This window comes from Empidonax traillii, unplaced genomic scaffold, assembly GCF_003031625.1.
Source record: "Empidonax traillii isolate 1590-97213 ecotype Southwest subspecies unplaced genomic scaffold, ASM303162v1 scaffold688:size580741, whole genome shotgun sequence".
NCBI lineage: Eukaryota > Metazoa > Chordata > Aves > Passeriformes > Tyrannidae > Empidonax > Empidonax traillii.
Window position 1 is genome coordinate 167,107 of NW_020955881.1, and position 26,674 is coordinate 193,780.

Consider the following 26,674-nt stretch of genomic DNA (forward strand, 5'->3'; position numbering starts at 1 on the left):
CCTCACTGTCCAACATATATCTTTCCAATAACATGAAAATACAGTTTCTTCTCCAAAGAGCTTGTATTGCAGTTTTCACTAAATACTCAACGACTTTAAAACAGGGCCTTGATAGTTCATAGTTTGAACTGAAAATCAGTACTTGGAACTCTATACAAATTTTGTATAAAGAAATATCTGAAGTGGATTGCTGTGGAACAACAACTTTCATTAAAAAAATTTAACATGGACCCATATGTGACAATCCTAACAATTTGTTAGTTAATGCCTGTGATTGCTAGTAGAGAAGCAAATACAAAAATTGACTCATGATATTTATTTTAGACACAAAGAAGCAGGCAGATACTCCATATTTTTATTGTCAGCAAAATAGATCTCATTTTACTACAAGCAACTGGATCAAAACAGTCATTCTTATCACATTATCATAAACTCAGAAGTTACTTCAGTGAAGTAGAAGACAGTTTGAAATCAGCAGTTTCAAGGATGGGAGGACTGTCTGCCTTGAAATTGTTGCAATATTGTTTGGAGGGAGAGGAAAGACCCCTCGCAACAGCAAGGAGCAGCAATACTGTTTCAGAATTATAGGTATAACTACATCACAAAACACAAATTTGAATCAAATCTGTAAGCATCACATTCATGCAGAATCTTACAGCAAAAGTGCTTTGCCTTTGTGTGACTGTAGTCACTGCTATTTCTGGGTCAGAGCCAGACTGCTTTGAAACTGCTCAAAGGTTAGTCTACTGCCTCCTATTACCTCATCCCCTGAGGTTCACATGGGTACACTTCATGTATATATGTCCTAATGAAGGAGGGTAGGTATTCCACATTTATATTATACATTTAATGTTTCCGTCTTCTGGTGTGCCCATTACATCTGCTGAATTTTCCCACTTCAAATTTTCTTCTGTAGCTGTTTATCCTCCAGATAAATAAATTATGCTAAAAATGGTCTGCACCACTGATCATCAACAAAAGACTGAGGAATCAATTTCTTATTGGTAAAATAAGAACTGTCCCCTTTTGTATAAGGTCTTTTTCTAGGATTATGGCTGTTTTTAATATGTAAGTCATCTCAGGAAACTGGAAGTCAAATTCCAATAGAAGCCAGTAAGAAATTTTTTTACAGTGTAGATGGTGAAATACTGAAACAGGTTTCCCAGAGAGGTGGTGGATGCCCCACCTCTGGAAACATTCAAGGTTGGGTTGGACAGGGTTCTGAGCAATCTGATTCAGTTGAAGATGTCCCTGCTCAATTTCTGGACTATATGACCTTTGAAGGTCCCTTCCAACCCAAATTACTTTATGATTCTATGATTCTCTATCTTTTTTGCATTAGGCAACTCCAAACACAGAAAATCAATCACACAGTTCTGATGCTGTTCTATGCATGGGTTCTGTGCAAGGAGCTTGAAAGCCAACTATCACAGAATGTAATTTTACAAGAGAAGGCACTTCTTTAAAAAATATCTGATATTGGATTTTTTTTTTTCTTTTCATGGAGAGCAGATACAGAAATCATGAAAGGCCTAGCACTGGTAACTGAATTTTGTTCTGCCTCCTGCAGTGGCAAAATGTTGTTTTAATTTCTAAGATCAAATTTCTCATTGTTTATAGCAATGAAGAAGAACACAAAATCAGAACCAGGGCTTACACATCTTGTCCTTCAAACTACCCTTATTATTATTATTATCATTATTATTATGTCACAAATATGAGTTCCTTCATAGAAATGACAATATGTGGCTCCATCTCTATTATATTTCTGTGGTTTTCAAACTAGTAAAAAGTTTACTATACTTGGGGGTAGGGATAGGATGGGGAAATCATCAGTTCTCCCCTTCTTGTTATTTCTTATTCACTATGAAAAAAAATTATTCTAAAATCAGAGCAACACTTCACAGTTCTGGTTAATTGACTACATTGATCCCATCTCCACAGACCAGCAGTATAAATGCCAAAGGACTTAAGTGACCAAGACCAGGCAATAGCTTCATTTCAATAAAAAGAGTCAACTCAAAAGTATACAGTGGAATTCCAGAGGGACAGTCTTCTGTCAGTCTTCCACTGGAGCACAAAAAAAAGTACACATTCAAGTAAGAGAAAAAAGACATTTAAATAAATACACATAATTGCAAAGATCATTATACTCATTACAGCACCTGCAAGAAAGGAGATGTTTGATATTTCAATACAATTAGAAATCCACTGGATTCAGCTCTTTCATTATCTGCTTTGATTATCGCACAATGATTTGGCTCAATGTCTAGTGCTAGATAATAGTCTTTGATTTCTTTAAAAACAAAGTTGCTGTTACTAGCTCTGTTGGAAGGAAATGTAAAGACCATGGATTGTTTTCTGCTTAACTTCTGCTACTGGAATGAAGCTTCCCACTCCTGAGAATATAAAAGAACCTGAAATGACTGTCCATTTCTCTGAACATTTCTTCATTTTTCTTAAAGTGGCCTTAGGCAGATGATAAATTGATAGACTGGCATAGTGTCATGCCTGGAAGGGAACTGTGTTGGTGACTGAGTTGTTCATTGGATAGTTTTTGACTTTCAGAAAGAGACAGAGAGCGAGCGCACACCAGCTTCTGAACTGCTTCTGCAATAGCTCTTGTTCATCTATCCAATATTTCCTCACCATTTCTTTCCCTGTTATAGAGAGCTCACTATCCAACCTTGATGTCTCAGTTATAAGTCAGGGAAATATGACTGAGAAACCTACTCTTCCACAGGAAACAGAAGACCAGCTTTAGCTCACTTGAGAGATAAATATCTCCGCTGAAATTTCACACTGCTGAAGTCACCTAACCAGGTCATGCATGCTCTCAGTGGGAAAAGAAGTTCCCACTTCAGAATCCTCCCAGGAATAGCAATCACTTCTTGTCAAGAGCTTAAAGTGCATTCATGCGACAAAAAAACCCAAAAAACCAAAACAAACAAACAAACAAAAAACCCCATCACCAATAAAGAACCCAAACAGGCAACCCAAACCAAAATGATAACAGTCCTGCTAAGATAGCAATGTTGAAAATGCAGTTAATAGAGACTGCCTTGCTTCAGAAGGCAAAATCTGTCAGGCCCTAAATGCCAGCTGAGTAGTTACAGTCCTTTTTAATCATCACAGTGTCAACAACTACCTTCATTCCTGAGCTCAGTTACAGGGTTTGGTTTTTGGTCTTTTTTGCAGTTCTGTACCAAATCATAAACCAGAACTTCAGTCATCATTCTTTGCTATGAGAGAATTGTGATTTTGTGAAACTGGGGAGATAGATTATACTGCATGTAACAGTCTGGAAGAGGGCTTACTGATCACTTCTTCACAAATGGATGAAATCCCATTGCTAGCTTCTTTTGCTCATTTGCATTATATAGCTCAACAAGCCCACCAGCTTGGTGCAAATATCAGTGCAACTGCAGAGGCACTTATAAGTAGGAGAGAATAGAGTGCATTTATATATCATAGCATAGATGCCACGAACTGCTCATGAAATCTTCACCAGTGGAATTCTTCGAGGCTGATGAACGTGTGTAACATGCTGGGGAGTGTATGAACAGCTGTAGAAGACAACTGCTGTGGCAAAAGGGATCCATCTTGTGGAGTAAAAGACTTCTTAGACATCATAGACCTCCTCTTCCATGGTATGACCGACCTCTCCACAAAGTTGGCGGAAAGTGTTGCGCCTCAGGATCTCCCAGCCACGGTGAGAACTAGTTCTGGATGTGCTTCGTGACAATGACAGAGCAGACAATTCCTTCTTATACAGGGTGTCTCTATTGATTTCCAGTTTTTCCGAACCTTTGTCATAGTTATCCCTGTCCTGAGCCTTAAATGCTTCTGTGTACCGCATCATCTTGTGTTTGTTGGGATCAACCCTGTCTTCAACTCTGTAAGAGGATTAAAAAACATAAACTGAACAATGTAGAAAAATACCAGTTTATCAGCAAAACTCCTCCAAAAAAAACAGGCAAGCTGATCTTCCAAAGCAGAAAACTGATTACAGGCAGAGTGCTAGGAGCTGCTAGCACAGTTATCTCCTAGACTTTTATTCACATCATTGACTTCAGTACCTTTGCCTGAACATGGTTTCTTGTCCTTTAACTCATTTCCCAATCATGATTTGCCCTTTTCATTTCACCAGCTGTAAGCAATTTGAAGACTTACCCCATCTGAGTCTAGTTCCAGATCCTTTGTATATAGCCATATATTCATCTAATTTCTCTGGTTTTGACTTTCCTCCTCTGATACTCCACAGCTGCCAGAATCAGGATGCCACTTATCCTTTGCTGCACTTTTATTTAACTGCTCCACTTCTACCAACTCTTCTCTACATTACTTATAAGCTGTCTTCTGAAATACTGTCTCATGCTATACACAATGAACATATATGTAATTTGACAGAACTAGTTCACAGCAACACTCTTTTCTCATAGCATCGAGTGAATAATTGCTCTTGCAGTATATTATTATATTCTGCATCTTAGTGTGAAGGTGTTGCATATTGATACCACCTTAGGTCTGCTTATTCCTTCTCATAATCCTGAAAATCTACAAGGCTCAATTCTCTCTCAAAAACTGCAGAAAGTTCTCTGCAGGGTCAGGAGTTGGACTGTGATGATCCTTGTGGGTCCCTTCCAACTTAGGACATCCTATTATTCTACGATTCATACACCTGTCACTCCCCCTTCTGGCTTTATCAGCAAAAGATGATGCAGTTAGAAAAGACACATGCCCAAAACGTAAATAATTTCTCACCTGGCATAAATATAATTACAATCAAAAACAATGAGGAATTTAGCTTTATCTAGACTACAGATATCTTGTTAGTCCAGTGCCTAATCTGAAATCCTGGACATAAGACTTTGCCATCTGATGCCGTCGTTGCAAAGTATAGTATAGTTACTAGGTTCACATGAGAAAAAAAGCTTAACTCTAATTATTCCTGTTCTGATTTTGAATTATTTGTAAAGCAGTTCATTGCTATTGAATGCCTAATAGATTGATTCTGCCTCTGCCATTTCATGTATCTAATGGATAAGGACAGCCAACCAAGCATAGCAGTGAAATTTTGTGATATTCATTATAGTAAGTTTGAAAGAAAAATTCAGGCCTTGCAGCTCATGTAGTTTCTGGAATCTGTCCAATGTGACTACTGGATAAGAAAGCATCATCAAATTTCACAAGGAAATGCACAACAGAGCTTTCTGAGGGGAACAATGCTTGCCTACCAGTCACAAACAGAAAACACACTGAGATCCGAAAGCTCTCCAAACACTCCTCCCAGGCCACTGGAAAGGCTCTTTATTAACACCCATACATTGGATTCTTCTTAGCTCCTCAAATGCACACACTAGTAGAGAACTCACCTGAGATACCATCGGTCCCCTAACCCATATTCCCGCCCACAGATTCCCGAGCGAGGCCAGAGACACCTTGGCAGTTTCCGCTCCAACATGACAGTAGTAGCGACAACCTTTGGAATGAAAAAAAAATAAAGAACTTAGATGAATTAGAAAAAAAAATCAGACTCTTTCAAATTTATCAGTTTCGTGAGCACTGACTCATAACATACTTCATTACAGCTCCTTATGTAATGAAAAAAATAGTAGAGTCAATACTCCATTTATTATAGGGCAATCGCTATTTTAGGTCTAACTGTGCCATGTTTTGAGGAAGCAACGGTAGTCTTAAAACATAGTTAAACTTCTTTCCTTTTATAATTGATGGCAATGAACAGGGTAATCAGTTTGCAAGCTAAAGAGGACAGTATCTATACCCACATTAGCTACCATCAGAACTTGCCAGTGTGGCCACATGACTACATTTAACCATTTGATTGATTGCTTTCTCATAGAAGAGTACTAGAAAATGGATTTCCTGTTGATTACCTATAGAACTGGCTGAATTTTCTTGCCTTCTGAGCAAGAGAGTCAGGCCATCTTCTCTTGATAGATCTAAAGACATCACTGACCTTCATGCAGTCATTACCTTGCATTCTATCCCCCCTCAGTCAATCCCTATAATTTTAATTTAACTCAGTTACACAGAAGTGTTATTTGTAAGAATGACACTACTTTAATTCTATTTAATAAGAGATCCCACATGCAGGGAACAAACAGCTAGGGAGACAGAGAATGGACAAGAGAGGTGATGGGCTTCTAGCTGTTATTTGAAATAAGGTAGGAATGCCAACCTTAGCTGGATTACCTGGGCTCTCCAGAGCTCATCCTGCTCATGGGCCACTCTCCAGTGGGTATCACCCATCATGGCAATTAACAAGTTGAGCATAAGGAGGGCAGCAATGATGGCAAAAGCAAAGTATACCACACTGTACATAAAGGGCAGGTCCACATCATAGTTTGCAGGGCCATCAATGATAGTGAGGAACAGCTCAAACGTGGTGAACAAGGACATGGGATAGTTGTAGAACTGCCCAAGGTTTTCAGGATTCTCTGTCTGGAAGATGATGTAAAAAGCTAGAGGAGAGCAATGAAGGAAAAAGAGAGAGAGTTTAACAACAGGAATCACATTCTGAGAGGAACAACAGGGTCCTGTAGGAGATTGTGACAACAAAAAGTGGCCTGGGAAGGAGCTGCACGTGTTTCTATGCTAGTGCAGAACCCAGCAAGGACAAATCCCTCATTAGAATCACTGGTTTCTAATATAAAATGACCCAAAATTACTTTGATTATTTATTTATTCTCAAAATAGTGAACTTAACTTCCTCAAGGATATAATAAAGCTATGTGTTAATCTCATTCTACACAGACAAGTATCAGAAATGCAGTATGTTTTTAAACCTGGACTTACATATATGCCAAATTATCTGAATTATCCTATTTCTATTACCCTGGAAGGAGGAAGAATTGAAAACCAAACTCATGAACACAGAAGTCAGTACTGAGAAAGTGACCATGCTTAGGGAAATATCAGCTATAATCATCGCCACCTTTGCCAGCTATTCAGAGGGCAACCAGAGATTAAATCAAAACCCACACTTAATTCATACCAAAGCAGTTGTCAGGGGTAACATGTTGCTGTTTTTCTTTTGTAAACTCACCTGATGCAAAGCCTAATATCACCACAGCCATGAGCCAGCAAAAGCGCATAAGATCTCCAAATATCATCTGTAGAGCAAAGACAGAGCCACCATAAGGCCCAACCGTCCCACCAAGCCACAGTGCAACCCCATGTAAACCTTTTCCCAGATTCTAAGACCACGACTGGACTAAAGGAAACTTCTGAACCAAGGACAGAATGTGAAGGTCATAAACCCTCTGTGCAGACATAAACTTGTCTGTTTGCCATTACTTCTAGTCCTGAGGGAGAAAAGGTATTCTTACAGTCCTCCCTATCCTGAAAGAGGTGTCAGCATGTTCGTAAAAAGTCTGTATTTGTTTGTGTCTTATACCTTCTGGATCATGATGGTAAAAGGTCCAAGCATCTGGAAGCCTCGTGCGAAATACATGACATTGCACCATCCTAGCACCAGGGCAAAGGACATGGGCACCACCTCTCCAGTGGTGCTGGTGAGACGCATCACCATGGTTACCAGAATCATGCAAGCGTATGTGATGCTGCGAAGAAGAGACAGTGAAAAAAAGTTCAATGGAAGAAGTTTCAGTTGAGTCCATAAGAGAAATAGATCAAGAGAAGGAATACTCTAGAGGAGTGGAGAAAGTGACTCATCTGGTGAAAGACAGCGGTGGGGGAAATGGGAGACAATATATTTAGTGGACTTTAAAAGTGCTGTACTTACACAATTATGTGGAAAGGACCTCCTAGGATTGTTTGTCCAAAGTATTTCGCTGCTCCAACTCTGAGGATATCTGGAATCTAAGAGAGACATCCTATTAATTTTAGGGCTCATATTCCATCATGTTACTAAATGTCATGGTATCCACATATATTCAGAGGTTCCTGGGGACAGGTGCATCTGCTTTGTTTGATGGTTAACAGATCGATTTCTTTGTTACTTTAAAATCAGATTGATTGAGACAGGTGGGCCCTTCTTGGGATGAGACAGAGGTTGCTGGAAAATATAAAAATGCTTGGGGCACATTGAGAGACATGTCGTAGAGAGGTGCTGTGCCCCACTAATGAAGACAAAAAAGATCTCCTTGGGTAATCAAAGGAGTTTGTTATAATTCACACTGTGTTAATCGCAGCCTAGCCCCAGGGTCCTGGCTAAACATAGGAAGACGGACTTGTCCTTCTGGAGCACAGTCATAAAATATCCTGAGCTGGAAGGGACCCACAAGGGTCATCAAGTCCAACTCTTAGCCCTTCACAGGACATCTCCAAGAGTCATATCATGTACTTGAGAATGTTGTCGAGACACTTCTTGAACTCAGATAGGCTTGGTGCTGTGACTACTTCCCTGGGGAGCCCGTTTCAGTGCTCAACTACCCTCTAGGTGAAAAACTTTTTCCTGACATCTAACCTAAATCTCCCCTGACTCAGCTTCATGCTGTTTCCTTGAGTCCTGTCACTCATCACAAGAGTGAAGAGATCTGTACCTACCCCTCTGCTCCCCCTCAGGAGGATATTGAAGACCCCAGTGAGGTCTCCCCTCAGTCTCCTCCATAGCAAGTGACCTCAGCTGCTCCTCATATGGCTGGCCTTACAGATTCTTCACCATCCCCATGGCCCTCCTTTGGACACTCTCTAATAGCTTAATGTTTTTTTACATTGAGGTGCCCAAAACTGCACATAATACTCAAGGGTGAGCTGCACCAGTGCAGAGTAAAGTGGAACAACCACCTCCTTTGACCGACTGGTGATGCTGTGCTTAATGCACCCCATAGGCAGAAAGCTGCTTACAACACCTGTTTTATTTTCAGTTCTTCTTGGCATCATCCGTTGAGTTTTCTCATACAAGTTTCAGTCTTCTATTTCATATTATAATAAAATCACATGGGGAATAGATTTGTTTTAATTTAAATAACTTGCTTCTTTTTTTTTTTTTTTTTTTTTGAGAGTTCATGGTAAGGAGAACAACTAAATATGTTCACCTCAGAACTCCGGTTGAGAAAGGCTCCTGTTACAGGTCCATAGAGTAAATGATCTTCAATTAAGTATAAACTTTTTTGTGTATGCAGAGAATTCACTTCAGCCAGCACCCCTAAATACATGGGTATTTAGAGGTGCTGAGTGAAGCAACATCTGGGAGTCAGCTGGACCCATGGATGGTGCTAACAGGAACTGTGGCACTACCCTGCATATAGTATTTGAGAGTATGACCAGTCCTTCTAATTGCTTCTTCGGCACATGGAGTCTTACTGGGACATTGTCACAGTCTCTGTCTCACCTAATAGATACTGTTGACAATGTCTACTGCCATATACCTAAGACTAAGCAACCCCTACCAACCAGTGAGCACAAATCCATGTTTGTATAGTAAGTAGGATCTGTCTTGATGAAACTTGAAACTATGCAGCTCGCCATTTCTCTTACCTCAAGGATCAAAATTACAACAGCTCCAATGACTGTGATCAGCTCCCCCACCAGCCTCAGCTCATCCTCATATGTCACATAAGATTCCTAAAAAAAAGTAAATGGAAATTAAAATTAAATTTTAAAGAAAATGAAAGTAAATTTAAAAAGAGGATGGGGATGAAGGCAGCCTACTGTTACTATAATAAACACTACTAGACCTGACAATCCCACAGGAACCAGCCCAGCTCCACAATGGAGAACAGAGCACACCTCGTATTCCTCCCTGACAAAGGTCAGCTGGCCAAAAGAGAGGATGAGGACAGCTGCAACATGTGAGGATGGGGAATGGCTTGAACTTTCCAGTTAAGTAGGTTAGATGGCAATTGCCCAATGCTACCCTGACTCCTATAGACACAGTACCTGCAGCATTTTCTGGACATAGATTGTGTTGTCTCTGCTGCTTGTTTTGTTGCCTGTTCGGGGTTTCAGAGGTCGGTAGACACAGCACATAGTGAAGCAGACCATGTAGAGTATATAGAATAAAGCCAGGAAACAGAAATAGGGACGACCATACATATTCCACTTCAGGCTCACCAGCTCCTTCACAGGTGTTAGGTCCAAGATCTGGCGTGCCTGAGAAAGATAGAAAGAAGGAATTAATTGCCACAAGCACGTGTTTTTTTATAAGCATCACTCATACTGTTTCCTGGAAGAGTGTCAACAAACTATTCACACCTACCCTATTCAGCATTACAAAGCTGAATTTATTTTGAAAAAACGGGTTTGGATTTGCACAGTTTGACAATACAGAGTCTTGGGAAAAAAAATAAAAAATATATCCTGCAGAGAACAGCTTTTGAGTACCAGTGGGAAGTACAAGAAAAACATTTTTGATACTGGAAGAAGTTTTTTGTCTGTGTAGGAACATGGAACCGAGGATGATAGAATATTCCTGTTAGTACTACAACACAAGGTTTTGTATCAGGTGTTTAAGATAAGAAAACTAAAACATTATCCCAAAACCTGAAACATTTTCCATATTTGTACTTGTCTAACACTCTACAGCTTATGTAAAAGTACTACATTTTAAGTTTCTGCATTATTATCAATTAATAACTAATTGAATCATCTATGTCAAGCCTTCAGCTTCTGTTAGAAGACTGACACTTAGAGCATAAGTAGGAGAAACTGGGTACTTTACACTTTACTTATGAATTTGACCCATGCACTACAAGAGAGATAATGTACCTACAGGTGTTCCGTTTTCTATAGAAATCAGTATTCTAGAATTCTTTGCATAGGAGAGTAAATTTCATTTTCAAAGGGATGATATAAGTTTGAAGCTTACTATAATCTTCCAGTAGCTTAGTTCCCTTCTATTGTTTTACTTTTCATCCACTTAAGGATCAGAAAATATATCTTAGTACCTCCATGGGTAAGCATTCCCCTTAATACAAGAGAAACCTGCTTCTGACTGGGGGTTAAAGATGCCCTGGGAGGGTATGATAGCATGGGGTAACACATAGCATTTTTCTAGAGGAGACAGCAAACATTTTGGGCCAAATATACATCAAATGCAAAAAAGAATAACTAGTTCTACATTAAAAAATTACAATTGCACATTTTAAAGAGCATTCTGGAAAATAACGAAATCATTATATCTCTTGATGTTAGGGGGTATCTTATCCTTTGCTGTTTTGTATGTTTGGGATTTGTTTTGTATGTTTTGGGATAAGACAGAGGCACAATATTCTGCTTCCTTCTAGGATTATGGTTAAGTCTTCTGAAGTGGGCAACTTCTACGGTTGCTCTTCCCTGAATTTCTCTATGTATCAACAGTCATAGAAACATAGATGACTTTTCACAAAAACAAATGACAGCTCCATAGACTTCCTCCACACTGTACAAAGCTCTCCAATAGCTGAAACTTCTGTTAGAAAAGTTTGACTAAAATTTTTATGGATGGAAATAATACAGGATGGGTAGAATTGGGCTAATTGAAGTGTCTTCTGATTCACTTCCTGTCCTATTGGGATTATTTAAGGTGATTACAACTGATAGGGTGGTGTACCTTGAAAGTCCTATGGAGATCTGTTTAAGCTTGCCATTACACTCTGCTATTTTTGTCTTAGTAATCCCTTTACAAGTCTTTGAGCCTACAGCAGAGATAATTTGCCCGCTTTGTTTTGACTCATAACCGGTCATTAAATTAAGGGAATAATAACCATGAGTGGTTTTAAAATGCACTCCAGTTTAGGACTTCTGAACATAGTCCTGTCTCACAGGAGCATTGTGAAAGTTAACCAGAATCACAGTTGTAGGAAGACACTACAGCTACTCTACAGGTACTTAGTATGTCTTTGAGCCTGATGACAGACAACCCTTTTCTGTAGCTTCCTCATTCTAAATTCTTTCAATAATCTACAAGTTTCACACCTCAGAAGAAACTGTATAGAAAGCATGAGATGCAGATGTAGCCAGATCATTAATAAACCACTACACTTCATGTAATCCCTGCAGCACAATGGTATGAAGTTCTTGTTTTATGGATTATATAAAAGAGCTCAAACCTTCAAACTCATCACATTTCTCCTTTTATAATCCACCATGGTCTGCACACAGAAAGCACACAGTGCCCACAGTACCTCTCTCTTCTTGGTTGATACAATGAGCTCAAGAAAGGACTGATCTTCAGCCCAGGAGTCAATTTCTGTGATATCATAGAGCACAGTGGTCAAGGGGCCAAAAGACCAGAGATTCTGCTTCCTCTTCTGCATAAGGTATTGAAACATCTGAGGAGACAAGAAGAGGGCCAAGGATATCAGAAGTTTTCCAGTATATCGTGTATTTGCAATGAGAACAAATAAAGTTGTTAAAAACCCTTAATTATGACATATTTTTCTTGAACTTGGTACTTGCTGTGGTTCTCATATCTCTCAATTACAGCAGGTTAAGAAGTGGAAGAACTTTTCTGGTTCCTATTTGGTTATCAGCTCATGCCTGAGGTAAAGGATGAGCGATTTTCTAATCAAACTACTAAAGTTATTTGACACAGTTATACATCCTGACAATAGACTTCAGATATTGATTAGAAAAACAATTGTTTTATACTCTTCTACAAGTTTTCAGAAAAGAGGTATGACAAGAGAAATTATCCTGTCCTTACTAGATTTGGATTGTCTTTTTGTTAAGGGGAAGGAAAAGAGTTTGCCTAAAATGATAACTTTTTATCTATTAATAAATGCTTATGAATACCTGAAGGAATTTCACATGTCACATTTAGGGTAATGAACTCTAGACAACAAAGACAACAATTTCAGTGAGATTTTCAAAACATTACTTGGAGTGAATCTTTCTATTAATACCTGTTTAACTCAAGTGCTTGTTTAACTTGTTTAACTCAAGTGGGTAAAAAATATCTATTCTTTAAGCACTCGTTTCTTTCACTAAGATAAAGAAATGTATTATAAAGGGTCTTTTGGTCGTACATGACACTTTTTGCAAAAAAAAAAAGTACTTGTTACCATCTTCTACCCATTAAGAATATGCACAGACTCCCGTGGTCTGAATGATGTCATTTCAAGTTCTCCATTACTCTTTTGTATGGAGGCACCAGTATCACACAAACTCACCACAGTGTTGCCCTCAACTCCAGCCAGTTTGAATGGAGTAAGACCCTCATTGTTAGGGATCATTTCAAGTGATCCTGGTCCGTCTTTGTTCCTGTCATAGGAAAGAATCAGGCTGTACATGTGGCAGGCAAACGTCTTATTAGGTTGGAGAACCAGGATGTGAAGAACAGTGTTACCTATGAAGGAAGCAGACCAGATAAAGTATGTGGAATAGCCCAGCCTGGTGCAAAGACTGAGAATTGACTGATGGCTTTTATTTTCCTCACATCCCTCATTCCACATTTGCTTGTAGTAAGAGAAAAATATTTGAGTGCACAGATGACAGAGTCTGAATTAAAATGTCCAGATTCTCTGTATGCAATTCACTGAGCCCCAGAGCACATACCCAGAGAATCTTGAGCTCTGATGTCAGCTCCATTTTCAATGAGCAACTGTACAATTTCCTCATTTCCCACACAGGCAGCAAATGATAAAACATGCTCTCCTGCAATGAAAGGAATGGGGGGGAAACAACATTAAGAACCCAGGAGGTAGGAGAGGTTGAAGCATGCTGAGGGAAAGTTATCCATGCTATGGAGTCAGAGGATATGAAAGGAAGAATTACTTTAGGTAACCTATAAGTTTCCTGCCCCATTCCTTATCCTAGTCAGAAAGGAAAAGAAGACCTGCCCCACATAACACTAAAAGAAAGAAGTATTCTTTTCAGAAGAAAACCATAAGAAGATTGACAAATAATTTGCAATATATGCTGCTAGGAAGATATTAAATTACAATTGTTATACAATGTATATATTTTTATACATGCAAACATATAAAATGTGTATTATTTATATTTATGTAACATCTATATACTCAGATGAAGTCTTACTGTCTGATAAAAAGTGTGCACCTGATGACACTTGGAGACAGGATTCTCTGCTTACCCAGTTTAGATGTGGACTAAAGTAAGCCTCCCTCACATCCCCTCACCACTCTGCCGGTTCCCTTCAATAGCAATAAGGGGAGAAGTTAAGGATGTACCAAAATAGAAAAGGCTCTGGGAGCTGCGCCTGAAGAAGTGCCCAGTGGCCTGTGCTGTGCCAGCATCGGCTCCTCTCTTAAGCAAAGCCTTCACCAAAGTGATGTTCTGGTTTGCTGCTGCAATGTGGAGAGCTGTCTGCCCTGTAAGAACAGAAATAAAACCTTTCAAGAAAGCGACTTCAGGTTGATCAATAGCCTACAGTTCACATATCAGTCATGGTAAACGGAAGATTTTGGGACATCCACAGCAGCTACAGGAATTAGCTTTGAAGTTATCCCTGTTGGGTGCAGAGGGTTGCATGACAGATTTTCCAGAGGTCCCATTCTACTTAAATCCTTTTATGAAATCATGAAAATTGACTTCACCACCTGCCAAAAAAACCCAACAGGATGCACTTTCTAGATTTTTTTCTGGGGAAGAACAAGACATGCCACACTCTTCTGGGAAGCAAACTGTACATAATCTTGCAATCTCACAATAGCCAAAGGCCCACCTGTGGTTAAGGCCTTTGCACGTTTGCACATGTGTGTACTAGCATTTAATGTAACTCCACCTTTCACAAAAGGTCAGAAGCTATTTGTATGTTGGTTTTGCTATGTAATAGTTTAGCAATATATTGAACCAGGAACAGTATAAGCCAGTTTCCTAAATGTACAGGTAGTGCTTCCTCTCTTCCCCTTCAGAGAATCCTGTTCATCCTCATTCCCAGCGATGTTACCTTCATAGAGCTCTGATGTCATCCTCTCATTGACAAGCTCAGGAGCTGCTTCCATCAGAGCCACTGCCGCCTCCAAGTTATCATACAAGGCAGCTACATGAAGGGCAGTCTCCCCCACTGCACCTAGAAACAGTCGGAGAAGCCTGTGAGTCATCTAGACATTCAACTGTATGGGACAAAAGCAGAAATAGATTCATTGAGGTAGAGAATTATGGGAGTGCTGGGTCCTCCCTTGACTACTGCGTGGTACAGCCACATAATTGCACAGTCTCTGTCCTTTGCCAAAATCTGACAGTGGACAAGAAACATCAGGTATTTGTAAGTGACAGCAGACCTCAGGCCTGAAGTGAATGAGCACATCAAGTCAGAAAACTCATTTTGCTGCAAAGCTTCAGAAACAGAGTTAAGCCATTTGGGGCTGCTAATGCAAAGGTTATAGCACACTAACAAACCCTTCATTGTAGGGAGCTCTTTCCTTCCACAGAAAACTATTTTTGCAAGTAATCTGAATTACCTCTCTGATAGACATCGCATGTTCCATCAGTGAGAAGTTTCCTAATGGCTGCAAGGTCGTTCTCTTTGGCAGCCTGGAGGAGTGGGGATTCCCAGATCCTGTAGTCAAGAAAAAGAGGCTCGTAAGAAAAAAAGTCAAACACATGGTGCCTCTTTCCAGAGCCAGCGTGGCCTTTGCTCGAGACAGCATGTACCTTGAACATTTTCACTGAGAAATGTGCAATGCACATCTACTGTCTGAGGTATTCTTTCAATGCACAAAGAACAGGCAAAAGCAGAGCAGTGCAATTCTAAAAACCCGGTGAAATCTCCATCTCTTGGTTTACTGAGGCTGAACCGAATGGTGGCAGCAGAGGGAAAGATAGGAGAAATGAATTACCAAAATGTTTCTGGTTTGTATAGCCCACATTCTGAGGCACAGAAGATAGTGAATGTTGGGTCATTGATGCACCTCTTGACAGTAGATTAGTTATCTCAGGAGGCAGAAAAAGCCAGTTGTTATTTCACACAGCACAATAAATTTTAAAAAGTCATCTGAATTGCTCCCATAAAGGATAGAAAGGTACAAACAAGAACGTCATTTGTGTTGTAGCAATGCTTCCTATGATATAATTAAAAGAATGAGCTCTGAAATGTAGTTCCTCTTTATACAAAGTCATGAAGAAAAATTTGACAGCTTAGCTATTAGCTACTTTCTCTGATGCTGAAAGAATTGAGGAAAATGTTGAGAACTGCAATTATGCATGTCCTGGGAAAGAGCACACCCTCAAACAAGTTTCAGACTGAGTGGTTCACTTCTAGTTGAAGCATGTACTTGAGTCTTCCATGAGGATCTGTGTTATTTGAGTATATCCTTTGAGGTTGATGAAGAATTTACAAGTACAGCCACCAAACTTCACTACAGCAATGTCTTTGGAAGCAAACAATAGGTCAAGGGAGGTGATCCTCCCTGTCTACTCAGCTCTGGCAAGGAGAAAAGTCTTCAGAGTCCCGTGTCCAGGTCCTAGGATCTTCAGTACAAAAAACATATGGAGCTACTGGAGAAAGTTCAGCAAAAGGCCACAAAGATGATTATGGGACTAGAGCATCACACATATGAGGAAAGACTAGGAGAACTGTAACAGTTTAGCCTGGAGAAGGGAAGACTCGGGTTTCGTTCTTATCAATTTGTATGAGCATCTGAAAAGAGTTACCTGCAATGTATGCTTGCTCAGCATCCAAATAATTTTTGTCAATTTTCAAAACCACAACTTGGCCATCAAAAAATCAAAAAAAATTAGAACAGAATCTACTAATTTGTTATCCTTGAATATCTTCAGGTTTATCTTCTTGTTCATAAAGAAAATATTTTGGGGTAGGGTTTTTTGCTTTTTTGGTTTTATAAAAAAAAAAGAATTTTAAGTATTCCAAGTTCAGGAGCTAAAGATTTAAAGGGAGGAAAGATCCTCAAATCCAAACAAACAGGTTACGTCTCATGGATTTTCAATATGAAATAGAAAGAGATTCCTCTTTCCAAATAGGACAAGTTTAGGTTTAAATCTCTGTTCAAATGCAATTTTTGTGCTTTTTATCTCACCTCTGCTTTCTTTTAGTAGAGATGTTTAATTTGTTCTTAATTTTCTAGTATGGCTCATGGCAAGCTGCAATATGTGATGTAGAGTAAGTCTAAGGATTACAGTAGAACAGTAACAAAATTCAGGCCGATATGAACAAGAAGAACACCAGCCCTCATTTTTCTACCAGACTCAGTCTGTGCTTTTACTAGAGTGTAATAACTGCCAATAGCCTGGGTGTTAAACACACCCCCAAAAAAGCACAGGGGACAAATACATTAGTCAAATCTAAAGACACAGGCAATGCTTTCTCCTTGTGATGTTGTGTATTTTCTGGTATTATTTAGTTACAAGATTTTGGGGTTAGGGTTTATAAATAAACCGTATAAAGCAATAAGGTGTTTTGCAATAAGCAATAATACTGATGTGAGAATACATTACCAACGAATACAACTTTGTTATAAGCCACAAGAAAAGTCACATCAGGGACAGAGATAATATAAATGACCCATTGCAAAAAATGTTTTCTTACAATCTGTGCATCTTAAGTATAGGATAAATTAACAATAAAACAATAGGAAAACAGGCAACATAAATTCTGTCGCTTACAGGAATATGTATTTCCTGCTTTAAATTATTCTTTTATGAAAAACGAAATCTTGAAGCAATTTTTTTTTATATGCCATTATCTCTGGATTTAATCCACTTGAAATGTGAGAGTTCTGCACTCCTGTATAGTGGAAAGACACTATACACACTGGAGAAAACTTGGGGGACAAAGCAAAACAAAGAGAAGTATTAGAATTACACAGATAAATAGGAATAATTTTAAGAAGTGTATATTAATGGGCATGGGCTACAAGTTATAAAAGCATAAGAAACATTATATTTGTCATTCCACAACAGGAGCATTTCCTGTCACCAAAAGCTCTAGAAACTGTTTATTCTACAATAGAAAAACCCTGAAGAGCAGAGGAGAATAAAATATAAAGAATCATCCTCAACAAATCAAGGAGCCATTCTGAGATATTTTTATGTGTCCTTCAAACTCTTAGCCTTGCTGCTTAAGGAAGTATTCCTTCTATAGCTTACTCGTGCGTCAGTGCATTAGTAGCTAATGACAAGATGATTTGATGAGAAGATTGCATCTAGGATCAGACAAATAGGAATTAAATAAAGAGGCACTCTGAGCAGAAGTCGTAAGATTGAGTGTTAGTGAAGTCAGCTTGCCACCTCTGCCACTATTTTGACTGAAAAAGGCTCTGTGTTCCTGGAAAATGTAACTTTCAGAGGCAGGAAATGGAAAAGAGGTGGGGTTTCAATAGTATAAACAATGCCACAATTAATATGTTGATGCTTTACTGGGTAGGCCTTTATCCCTCAAATGACCTCACAGAGGAGGAAGGATTGGGCAAGAGACAATGTGGGAGGACACAAACACAATACCTTTCTCACAAAAATTACCAAAGTCCTTCTAAACAGCTAATTAAATTAAAGTACTGCTACAAAGAAAACACCTAATAAATACTATACTCTTCTGGAAACTGAGTGCAAATTTGTCAAACATTTCTTCTTATTTTAGCAACCTCCAACTGGGCTTAAAAACCAGAGATCTCGGGCCAAAGATCAAGCCAGGAGAAGAACACAGAGATGTTAGTAAATGTCATGGCACACTGCCTGTAATGTCTCAAAGGTTCATGAGTTACATATTTATAGCATATGCTTTTACTCTCATTTAATTTTCTGTCCCATAATTGGGGAAACATTTTACTCTCATTTAAAACATACTGTTCTAATTATCAACTAATTTTTAATATATTAAAGCAACGTACTGAGCATATAAATGTCAAAAACTAGATGAAACAAAGTCACTAAGATAAAAAATTACACGAAGTCACCTGAATTTAGAACTTTTAAAACATTTTCAGTTATTTAATTTCTGCATATTTAACTAACTTTCTTCCTGACCGATCAAACGCAGCGTGAATTTTACATTTTACAACTGGATTTCCTCTGTATCAAAGCAGCAGATGGCAAAATCTGTACCTTAAGTCTCTTAACAGAGCTGCCTACAGTAGATGCTTAATTTCCATAAAGAACCATCAGGTCACTGGATGAAGAGGGTTGCTTTCAGAGAATTATTCAGCAGAGACATACCTAGACACTTGAGAAGATAATTCAGCACATCTAAGTTAAACTCCTGTTCTAATCCTGTTTGTTCCCTTCAGCAGCTATGGAATCAATAGATACTGAGCTCCTAATTTAGCCAGATAAGTTAGGTTTGTAACGTTAGGCAGTATGGATGTTGTCTTACAGGATCAGTTTAGGATAAGCACAGCTACAGGGCAAACCAGTAGTTCTGATGGGCAATGAAAATCACAACAGTATACACCTGGATGTGTTCCAGGGTTCTTCTTACTGAGCTAAGGAATGTATCTGAGTTGAGGTACTTAGTAAGCCTTGACCATGTGTTACTATTGCTCAGTTTTCTTCACAGATTATTCAATTATATGCTCAGGAAGTGTTTTTCCAATATGGGTGAGGACAAAATCAGGAACATCTGCAAATCCATTGTGAAACAAAGAGAAGATAAAATGTAGGTCAGATTCTGACTGAGGGAGTAATGGAATACAGTTTTGAACAAGGTTAAAGATTTCATGAGCACTTTCTGCTGGTAATATGTACCCTTTTGGGTTTACAGCTTCTTAAGCACTTCTTTTGGAGTGCAACCTGCTCATTACACTTATGGAGAGATAGAGAATGTAAGAACTAGTCCATAAGTCTTAACTCTGTTATAAAAAGAATTTGGATTTATATGGTTATTCTTTTAAAACAAGGAAAATATATTAAAAATGTGAACTGTCTGGACAACAACCAAGTGTAAGCTTCTGTTTCAAGACTGAACTCACCAGAGGGGCAATGAAGCATCTCTGTCTATTTTTCCCCGCTCAGATTCTAAACCTTTGGTCAATCACTGTATGAAATTTTCCTATTGTTTGCTCTCGTTCAAGTGTGCTTCTATCTTCATGCTTCATCCCCATAGATAGTCGGTTACTGAGGTTCTAAAGCAATTATTTTTATCTAAGCTATAAATTCATCAGCAGGATATTATTTTAGCTTTCTCTTCTTTCCCTGTTGTGGTGCTCAGAATATTGATGCTCAACGATGCATCATGAAATTCCCAGAGGAGATTCATCCTCTCCTTTCCTTCTACTAGTATGTGCATGTAAATATGTGGAAGACTTCAGGAGAGCAGAGTACAGAGGAAGCTAACCAGGTGAAAGGGATCCAAGCAATCATCTAGCAAGATGCCAAAGACTGAGTTAGGAAGCAATTGCATGAAGTGAAAAGAAGACAGATAACAGGGGCTTGGACAATCAACAGGGTCAGCACATTTCTTCAGCACCAACAACAAGACTCAGCAAATAAACTGAAACCTCTTGCTAGTGTATGTCAAAGCCCTTTCAGCTGAGAGTAAACAGAGCTTCTCTGGAAATAAATTAAACAGGTTAATAACTGCCAGTGATACTAGACAAGAAACTGATAGGGAATTCTTATCCCTTTAACTATCTACCACACTAAGCAATAGAAATCTTGATCAGTCATTTCTAGCAGGACATTCTCCTTGTGTTAACTTTTTTTTTTTTTTCTATTTCTGCATCTGAGACCATCCTAAAATTGATCTCATGCTAGAACTGGATTAACAGTTCAGAAGGTTTTAGTTGTTATTTATTATCACTGAGTAAGTAATTAAAAAAAAAAGTTCTCTGAAACATTTTTGAACTCTGAAGCATCTTTTGATGCATTCTGCAACAAAACTTCTAGCCCACTTCAATAGGCATTTTCTTGTGGTTTTATTCTAGGTTGTGTTCCTTATCCTATGTCTAATCATTTTTCTCTAACAGCTTTATAATTTGGGATGCGATTTTTTTTTCTCCTCTGGGCACAAATTTCACATTTACTTCTTCACCAGGAAACCTATAGCCAAGTTTAAAAAGTCAAATAACTTCCTAAATCTATGAGTCTGAGCCATGTCTTAGGCACTGAGGTGGGATGTGTTTATGTCTGCATTGCTGGGGAAACATGAGTTCCAGAGGACCTTTACACCTGTGAAATTAAGGAGGCTTGTGTTCCATTATTAGGCTCAACATTTCCATTAGGATGAAGTTGTAACAGCCAAAGAAAAGACCAGAAATGCTGTCACTGATGCTTTTGACTTTATTTTACATCCAGTGAGGGAGTTTCCAACAGATCGATCTTTGCGTCTTGACTTCTCAGAAGCACTGTTATTGAAACATATTATAGATGAAGTAGTGGAACTGGAAGCTGCCATTTTTATTTCACTGTCACCTTTGGCAGCAAAGGATCCGATTAATACTGACAGGCATAGTGGATTTTAAGACTGGACAATCCTATGTTAATTGTGGGCTGAAAACTCAGTAATGTTGTTTAGACAACTGAACAGCAAATCTATGGTGACATCTCATTCACTACCAGGTTGAGAAAGATTTATCTAGAAGCTGAAAGCTCTCTGTGTCCCTGTACAACTCTTAAGCAACTCAGTTTACTAGCTTTAGGCTGAGCTAATTTTTTATCTGTGCCATGTTTGTTTTCAGGATAAGCAAAGCAGCTTGCTAATATGTCCATGAGACTAAAATATTTGGAAAGTAAAGGGGATTTAAAGTTTATATTGTGGTATCTTTGGAATGACCATCTCTGCAAGTTATGCAAATTATTCCAAGCACCTCTAATGCATTATTTCTCATAGCACAGATTTCTATACTTAATTAGTATGTAAAAATACTTAGTGTTTTGGGGTTTTATTTCCTTTTTTTTTTTTTTCTAATGTACCACACAAGTTAACCATTTTATTGTCATTAGAGAAACTAAGCCTCAGAGCACCCCATGAAGGCCACTAATCCCTAAGCAGCAGCTGAGAGAGAGAAGAAACACGAAGAGGAGAGATTATTTATCAATCAGAGTTATAGACAGTGGAAACAGCAGAAAGGAGAATATAACAATTTTATTTATTAGTTATTTTTCATGAACAGTGCAATTCTCATAGTGGAATTTCTAAAATTACATGCTAGGAGGAATTTATTCACATTTCCTTAGAACCTCCTGCCCTGGACTAAAAAAAAATTAAAAAAAGGGTTCTCATAATTTCTAGATCTATTACACTGTGACAGGCACATGATTCTTCTTCACCTCTACCAGGGCCAAATTTTCATAAATATTTATCTCTTTGTTCCCCATCATTATGAATTATGTTGAGGATTTATGTTCATATGCTCTAGGTTATGTAGATCCCAGAGTTTGCTTCCAAAGATAATTCTAGAAAGGACATAGGAGGTAAGACCACTGTCTCTGGGATTCCACACTGAGTTACAGGCTGTTTAAAAAGGAGAGTCTTCAACAGAAAGAAACCAGCAGATAAAGGCCAAATAAACTCAAACTTCTCTTTAATATTAGGAGACTGTATCACATTTCCTGACCCAGGTTGTCCCTTTGGGAAATGTTGTACAATGGACTATTAATCCCTCTCTGTGGAAAATACTCAGATCTACTCCAAGTAAGATTCAAAGGGTTGTTTCATATGAAGAAAGAGAATGAATGAACAGCAATTCCAGTGAGGGTGACAGCTACCAAAACAGTTAGCTTTCAGGTATTATTATCACCCGTTGTAGGACAGAAATAAACCTTATTCTTCTCTTGCAGACTTTCTGGGTGCAATTAGAGAGAATACCAGTTAAACAGTAACACATTTACCACTGGCTTTCAATAAAACAATAGTAGAATTTAGTCTCTGCTAATTACTCTATGTATTCCAGCACTATTAACACTAAGAACTCAAGCTGAAGCCACAACACTCCAGTTCTGCACCACAAAATGACAGGATGTAGCAAAGCCCTCTTGACTTACAACAGTTTTTCCATAAAAGCAGAGGTTTTGAAAGAGTAGTTCTCATATACAAGTCACCATAAAAGGTTTTCCTGTTGTATTTTTCTATCTGCACATAACTAAAAATGCAAAAGCAACAAAGCTGAATTAAGTCCTCTGTAAAATGTTGATTTTCATTCTCCTCATACTCCAGAGCATCTCTGGGGACAAGAAAAAAAAGAGTAGGATAATATGAGGAAGAATTGGTCCTGTCCCTCTTTAGAAAAAGAGTTTCCACATATTGGCACCAATTTCTGACCAAATAGCAGAAAGCTAATTTGTGTTAGTTGAAAGCTGTAGGAAACATACAGACCTAGAATGGAAAAGGAACAACTGTGTCCCCATACAACCTTGGTTTCAAAGATAATGATATTGTATGCATTACATGTGTTCTTACACATGTAATATATATATATATATATATATATATATATATAAACACAGAAAAGGTAACTCTGGGGACCACTGGGATTGCACTATAGTGATCTAAGACAATTTTATGAAGATGAGTTTATATGTCTTACGGTTTTTCTGTTTTCCTCTATCAGCAGCAACACACAATAAGTTCACGGGTCTGTGCAGCACACAACTAGTGAGGACTAATGAGCAATGAGAGGGTCGAATGGCAATTTAACAGTAGCCTATATGAAAGGGAGCACCAAAAAGGAAGGGGCCAAACCCTTCCTGGTAACTGCAGATGATAAAAAAGGGACTAGAGCATCAACTTATGATTTTGGAGGTTCAAGTTGAATATTTGAGAAAAAAAAACCCTTCTTCTCTAGCAGGATACTACAACACCATAACAGGTACCTAGAGCTGCAGTGGAATCTCTGTCCTAGGAGGCTTTCAAGAGTGAGCTAGACAAAACTTAAGCAATGTGATTTATTGTTGGCAGTAGTTCAGCTTGGAGTGGGAGGCTAGATAGAGATCAGCACAGCTTCCTTCCACATCTCTTTGACTTAAAAATGTGAAGATAATGTTATAACAACAAAGTATTTTTATATTATCAAGATTTATTATTTATTAAGTATTAGTGTGGAATTAATATATCAATATAACTGATTTAATATCTTAAATATATTTAGACCTGTTTTGTATTCATTTGGATATTACAGAATCTGCTGAGAACTTATTTTTCAATTACTTATGTTGATTTTCATGAATGTAAACACTTCAGCATTCCATGGAAATACTCTTGTTCCCATTGTCCCTCCCATTTTAAGTGTATTTAAGTCCTGTTGCTCTGAAGTAAACTTGAACAGGCTATTTTACTTGGTTAGAAGTTAGATGATGATATATATAAGTTCTTTGCCTAAAGACAACATGTACTTTTGTCCCTCTTAAGCTGCTATCCTGCTTATTTCTATGCATATATGTGTGTATACATACTCATATGTATAGATAAACAGATTTTGTCCCACACAGTCATCTTTTTGCCCCTAGAGATGTTTAGAGTTTTGCGCAGAAGGAAAAAAAAAGATTTTATAGGCAACTGGAAGCAATTTGTTATTTGAGTAATGCAGCATTTGTGCATGCAGAAATGACGAGGAACAATGAAAAGCAGACCCAGCTGTATTTCCATGAAGAATTCTACATTTCTGTGGGTGGAGGGAGCAACCCTGCACAGCAGTAAAAAACAGCCTTGATTCAGTATTCACATGGGAAGACACGAGCAATCTTCTGGATAACGTAAGCTCTAAGAGGAGTCACTGTACATGTTGACACCGATGTCACAGGGGTGAGAAAAAGCAGTCCAGCTAAGGAGGTGACTGACCACCAGAATGCTGGACAACATTAGGTCTGCTCTATCCCACAGTAAGGGCAACCTTTAGAGAGACAGAAAGGAGAACCTTCACAAAAAAACTCATTACTATTTCAACTGACTGCAGTGTACACATCACACATAGTCTTAATAATAATAATAATGGTAAGGATAATAATAATGATAATAACAATAATTAAAAACAAGCCTTCATGCATTTTCTGGTGAGCTTTACCAATGAAGCAGGAAAGACAAGAGTATACAGTATTAATTTGTGACTGAAGTCCTGCAGTCAGGGTAATTCAATTTCGACCTAGTAAATCTACCTGTGAAAGCAGATAAGATTGGAACTCCAGAAGCATTCCACCTTGAAAGAAGAAATCTGATAGAGAAAAGTGCTCCAGGGTTGTTTAAAGTTTATCTGCTGGCAGAAAAGCCTAAGGGGAAATGGTGAATATCGGCTACAGGGAGAAAGGAGCAGAAGAAAGGGAAGACAAGAAGGCTGAAATACACTGTACCTTTTCTGCTGGAGTAAGTAGATTTCATCCAGATGTTTATCCCAGGATTTTTTGCCTTGCAGCTTCTGACTTAGTCCATTCCATATCCGGGAATAGAAGGGATTGCTCTCCCCAAATAAAGGTACCCCCATATCACGTCCCTTTTTGTCTCGTGCCTAGCTGCCTGAAGCCAGCAGTGCCCACTTGGAAAAAAGTCAGGAAAGGCTCACTACAGGTCACCACTCCTCCACCCCTGGTTGCTTACTTACAGAGGAGACTGTCTGTCAACTGCATCAGCTGATCAAAGTGCATGTAAAAACACAAAATAAAATCACTTGTTCCTAGCCGATCATACCTTGAACCTCATCAATTACTTAGTTTCCAAAATAGCCCAACCCAAAGGTGTGTCTGATTTAGATGTAGCTCATCAGCAGCCTACTGCTCAGAAAGACCCTGTACAGCGCTGAAGAATTCATACAGCATCAAAGTCCTAGGCTTCCAGTATTTTGATTTTGAAGTCTAGAATTTAGAAGCAATCATCCTCTTTTTGTATCTCTGAATTCCTCTGGAAAGCACCGTGTAAGCAACTTTGAAATAGACAGCTGAACAACTCAGGCAAAACACCCTTAAGGTGTGTGAACATGTGGGAACGTGCCCTAAAAGACAGGGCACCCTGGGAAGGTAGTATAGAGGAGGACACACCTCCCACCTCAGCTGTCTGCAAATCCCATTAAAGAAATTATCATTTCAGACTCCACCTTCTCCATGTAAAACAAAATCACTTTACTCCACAGATTGGAAGAAGAGTTTATGTAGATTAATGTGTAAATTTTGCATATTTCATTTTCCTTTAATGCTCTAGAATATCTCAGTATTTCTTCACCTTTCTTCCAGAAAAATATTATTCAGGAAAGGGATGAAAATTTTTATGCAGCAAAAACTAGTTTTTAGTATAGAAAAATGTAATCGGGGAGGGGAGGGTGCAAAGCAGTAAAGCTACTATCAAAATGAAGAGAGGAAACATGCTTTTTCTTGTGAAGAAGCTGGAAGCTTTGTTGGAGAGAAAAGGAAAAAGAAAAGAAAAGAAAGAAAAGAAGAAAAGAAAAGAAAAGAAAAGAAAAGAAAAGAAAAGAAAAGAAAAGAAAAGAAAAGAAAAGAAAAGAAAAGAAAAGAAAAGAAAAGAAAAGAAAAGAAAAGAAAAGAAAAGAAAAGAAAAGAAAAGAAAAGAAAAGAAAAGAAAGAGGAAAAGAGCTCCTAGTTTCTAATCTTTTCCCTAAAGACGTGCCCTAGTATTTTTGCATCTTGAATCAACAGAAATATCCCTTTCTTCTTACTCCTGATGTAGCAGAAAAGACTTCTGTTCAGGGTGCCTGGACCTGGCAGAGTCAGTAGGTGAGGGAGAAAAGTGTGAAAAGCAATAGGGCTGAGTCATGTCTTTGAAATTCCTGGTTTGTTAAGAGGTTACTTAAAACTACCAAAGCAGGGTCAATACCCAAACCACTGTGAACTCATGATGTATTCTATACATAAATTGCCACACAGAAAAAGCAGTGTTTTAAGGCAAACTCGATGAATCATATTCAAAAATGCA

At 38.4% G+C, this 26,674-nt stretch overlaps 1 protein-coding gene across 3 annotated transcripts in view; it reads right to left on the reverse strand.

The window, feature by feature from the left end:
- Positions 1–339: 339 nt before the first annotated feature.
- The window catches only part of LOC114065691 (transient receptor potential cation channel subfamily V member 6-like), a 37,765-nt gene continuing 11,430 nt past the window's right edge, over positions 340–26,674 (reverse strand). Inside the window, exons 1-15 of one of the 3 annotated variants that reach the window (XM_027899772.1) lie at positions 25,105–25,723; positions 15,333–15,430; positions 14,819–14,941; positions 14,100–14,240; positions 13,465–13,563; positions 13,080–13,255; positions 12,093–12,239; positions 10,042–10,080; positions 9,466–9,552; positions 7,769–7,845; positions 7,421–7,586; positions 7,070–7,136; positions 6,217–6,485; positions 5,376–5,482; positions 340–3,896 (exon numbers count right to left, since the gene is read on the reverse strand). In XM_027899772.1, the coding sequence (XP_027755573.1) occupies positions 3,623–3,896; positions 5,376–5,482; positions 6,217–6,485; positions 7,070–7,136; positions 7,421–7,586; positions 7,769–7,845; positions 9,466–9,552; positions 10,042–10,080; positions 12,093–12,239; positions 13,080–13,255; positions 13,465–13,563; positions 14,100–14,240; positions 14,819–14,941; positions 15,333–15,430; positions 25,105–25,235 (2,001 nt within the window). In that variant the 5' untranslated portion in view covers positions 25,236–25,723 and the 3' untranslated portion in view covers positions 340–3,622. Of the gene's footprint in view, positions 3,897–5,375; positions 5,483–6,216; positions 6,486–7,069; positions 7,137–7,420; positions 7,587–7,768; positions 7,846–9,465; positions 9,553–9,867; positions 10,081–12,092; positions 12,240–13,079; positions 13,256–13,464; positions 13,564–14,099; positions 14,241–14,818; positions 14,942–15,332; positions 15,431–25,104; positions 25,724–26,674 lie in introns of those variants that run through there. The other 2 variants (XM_027899771.1, XM_027899773.1) reach the window with 2 other exon arrangements.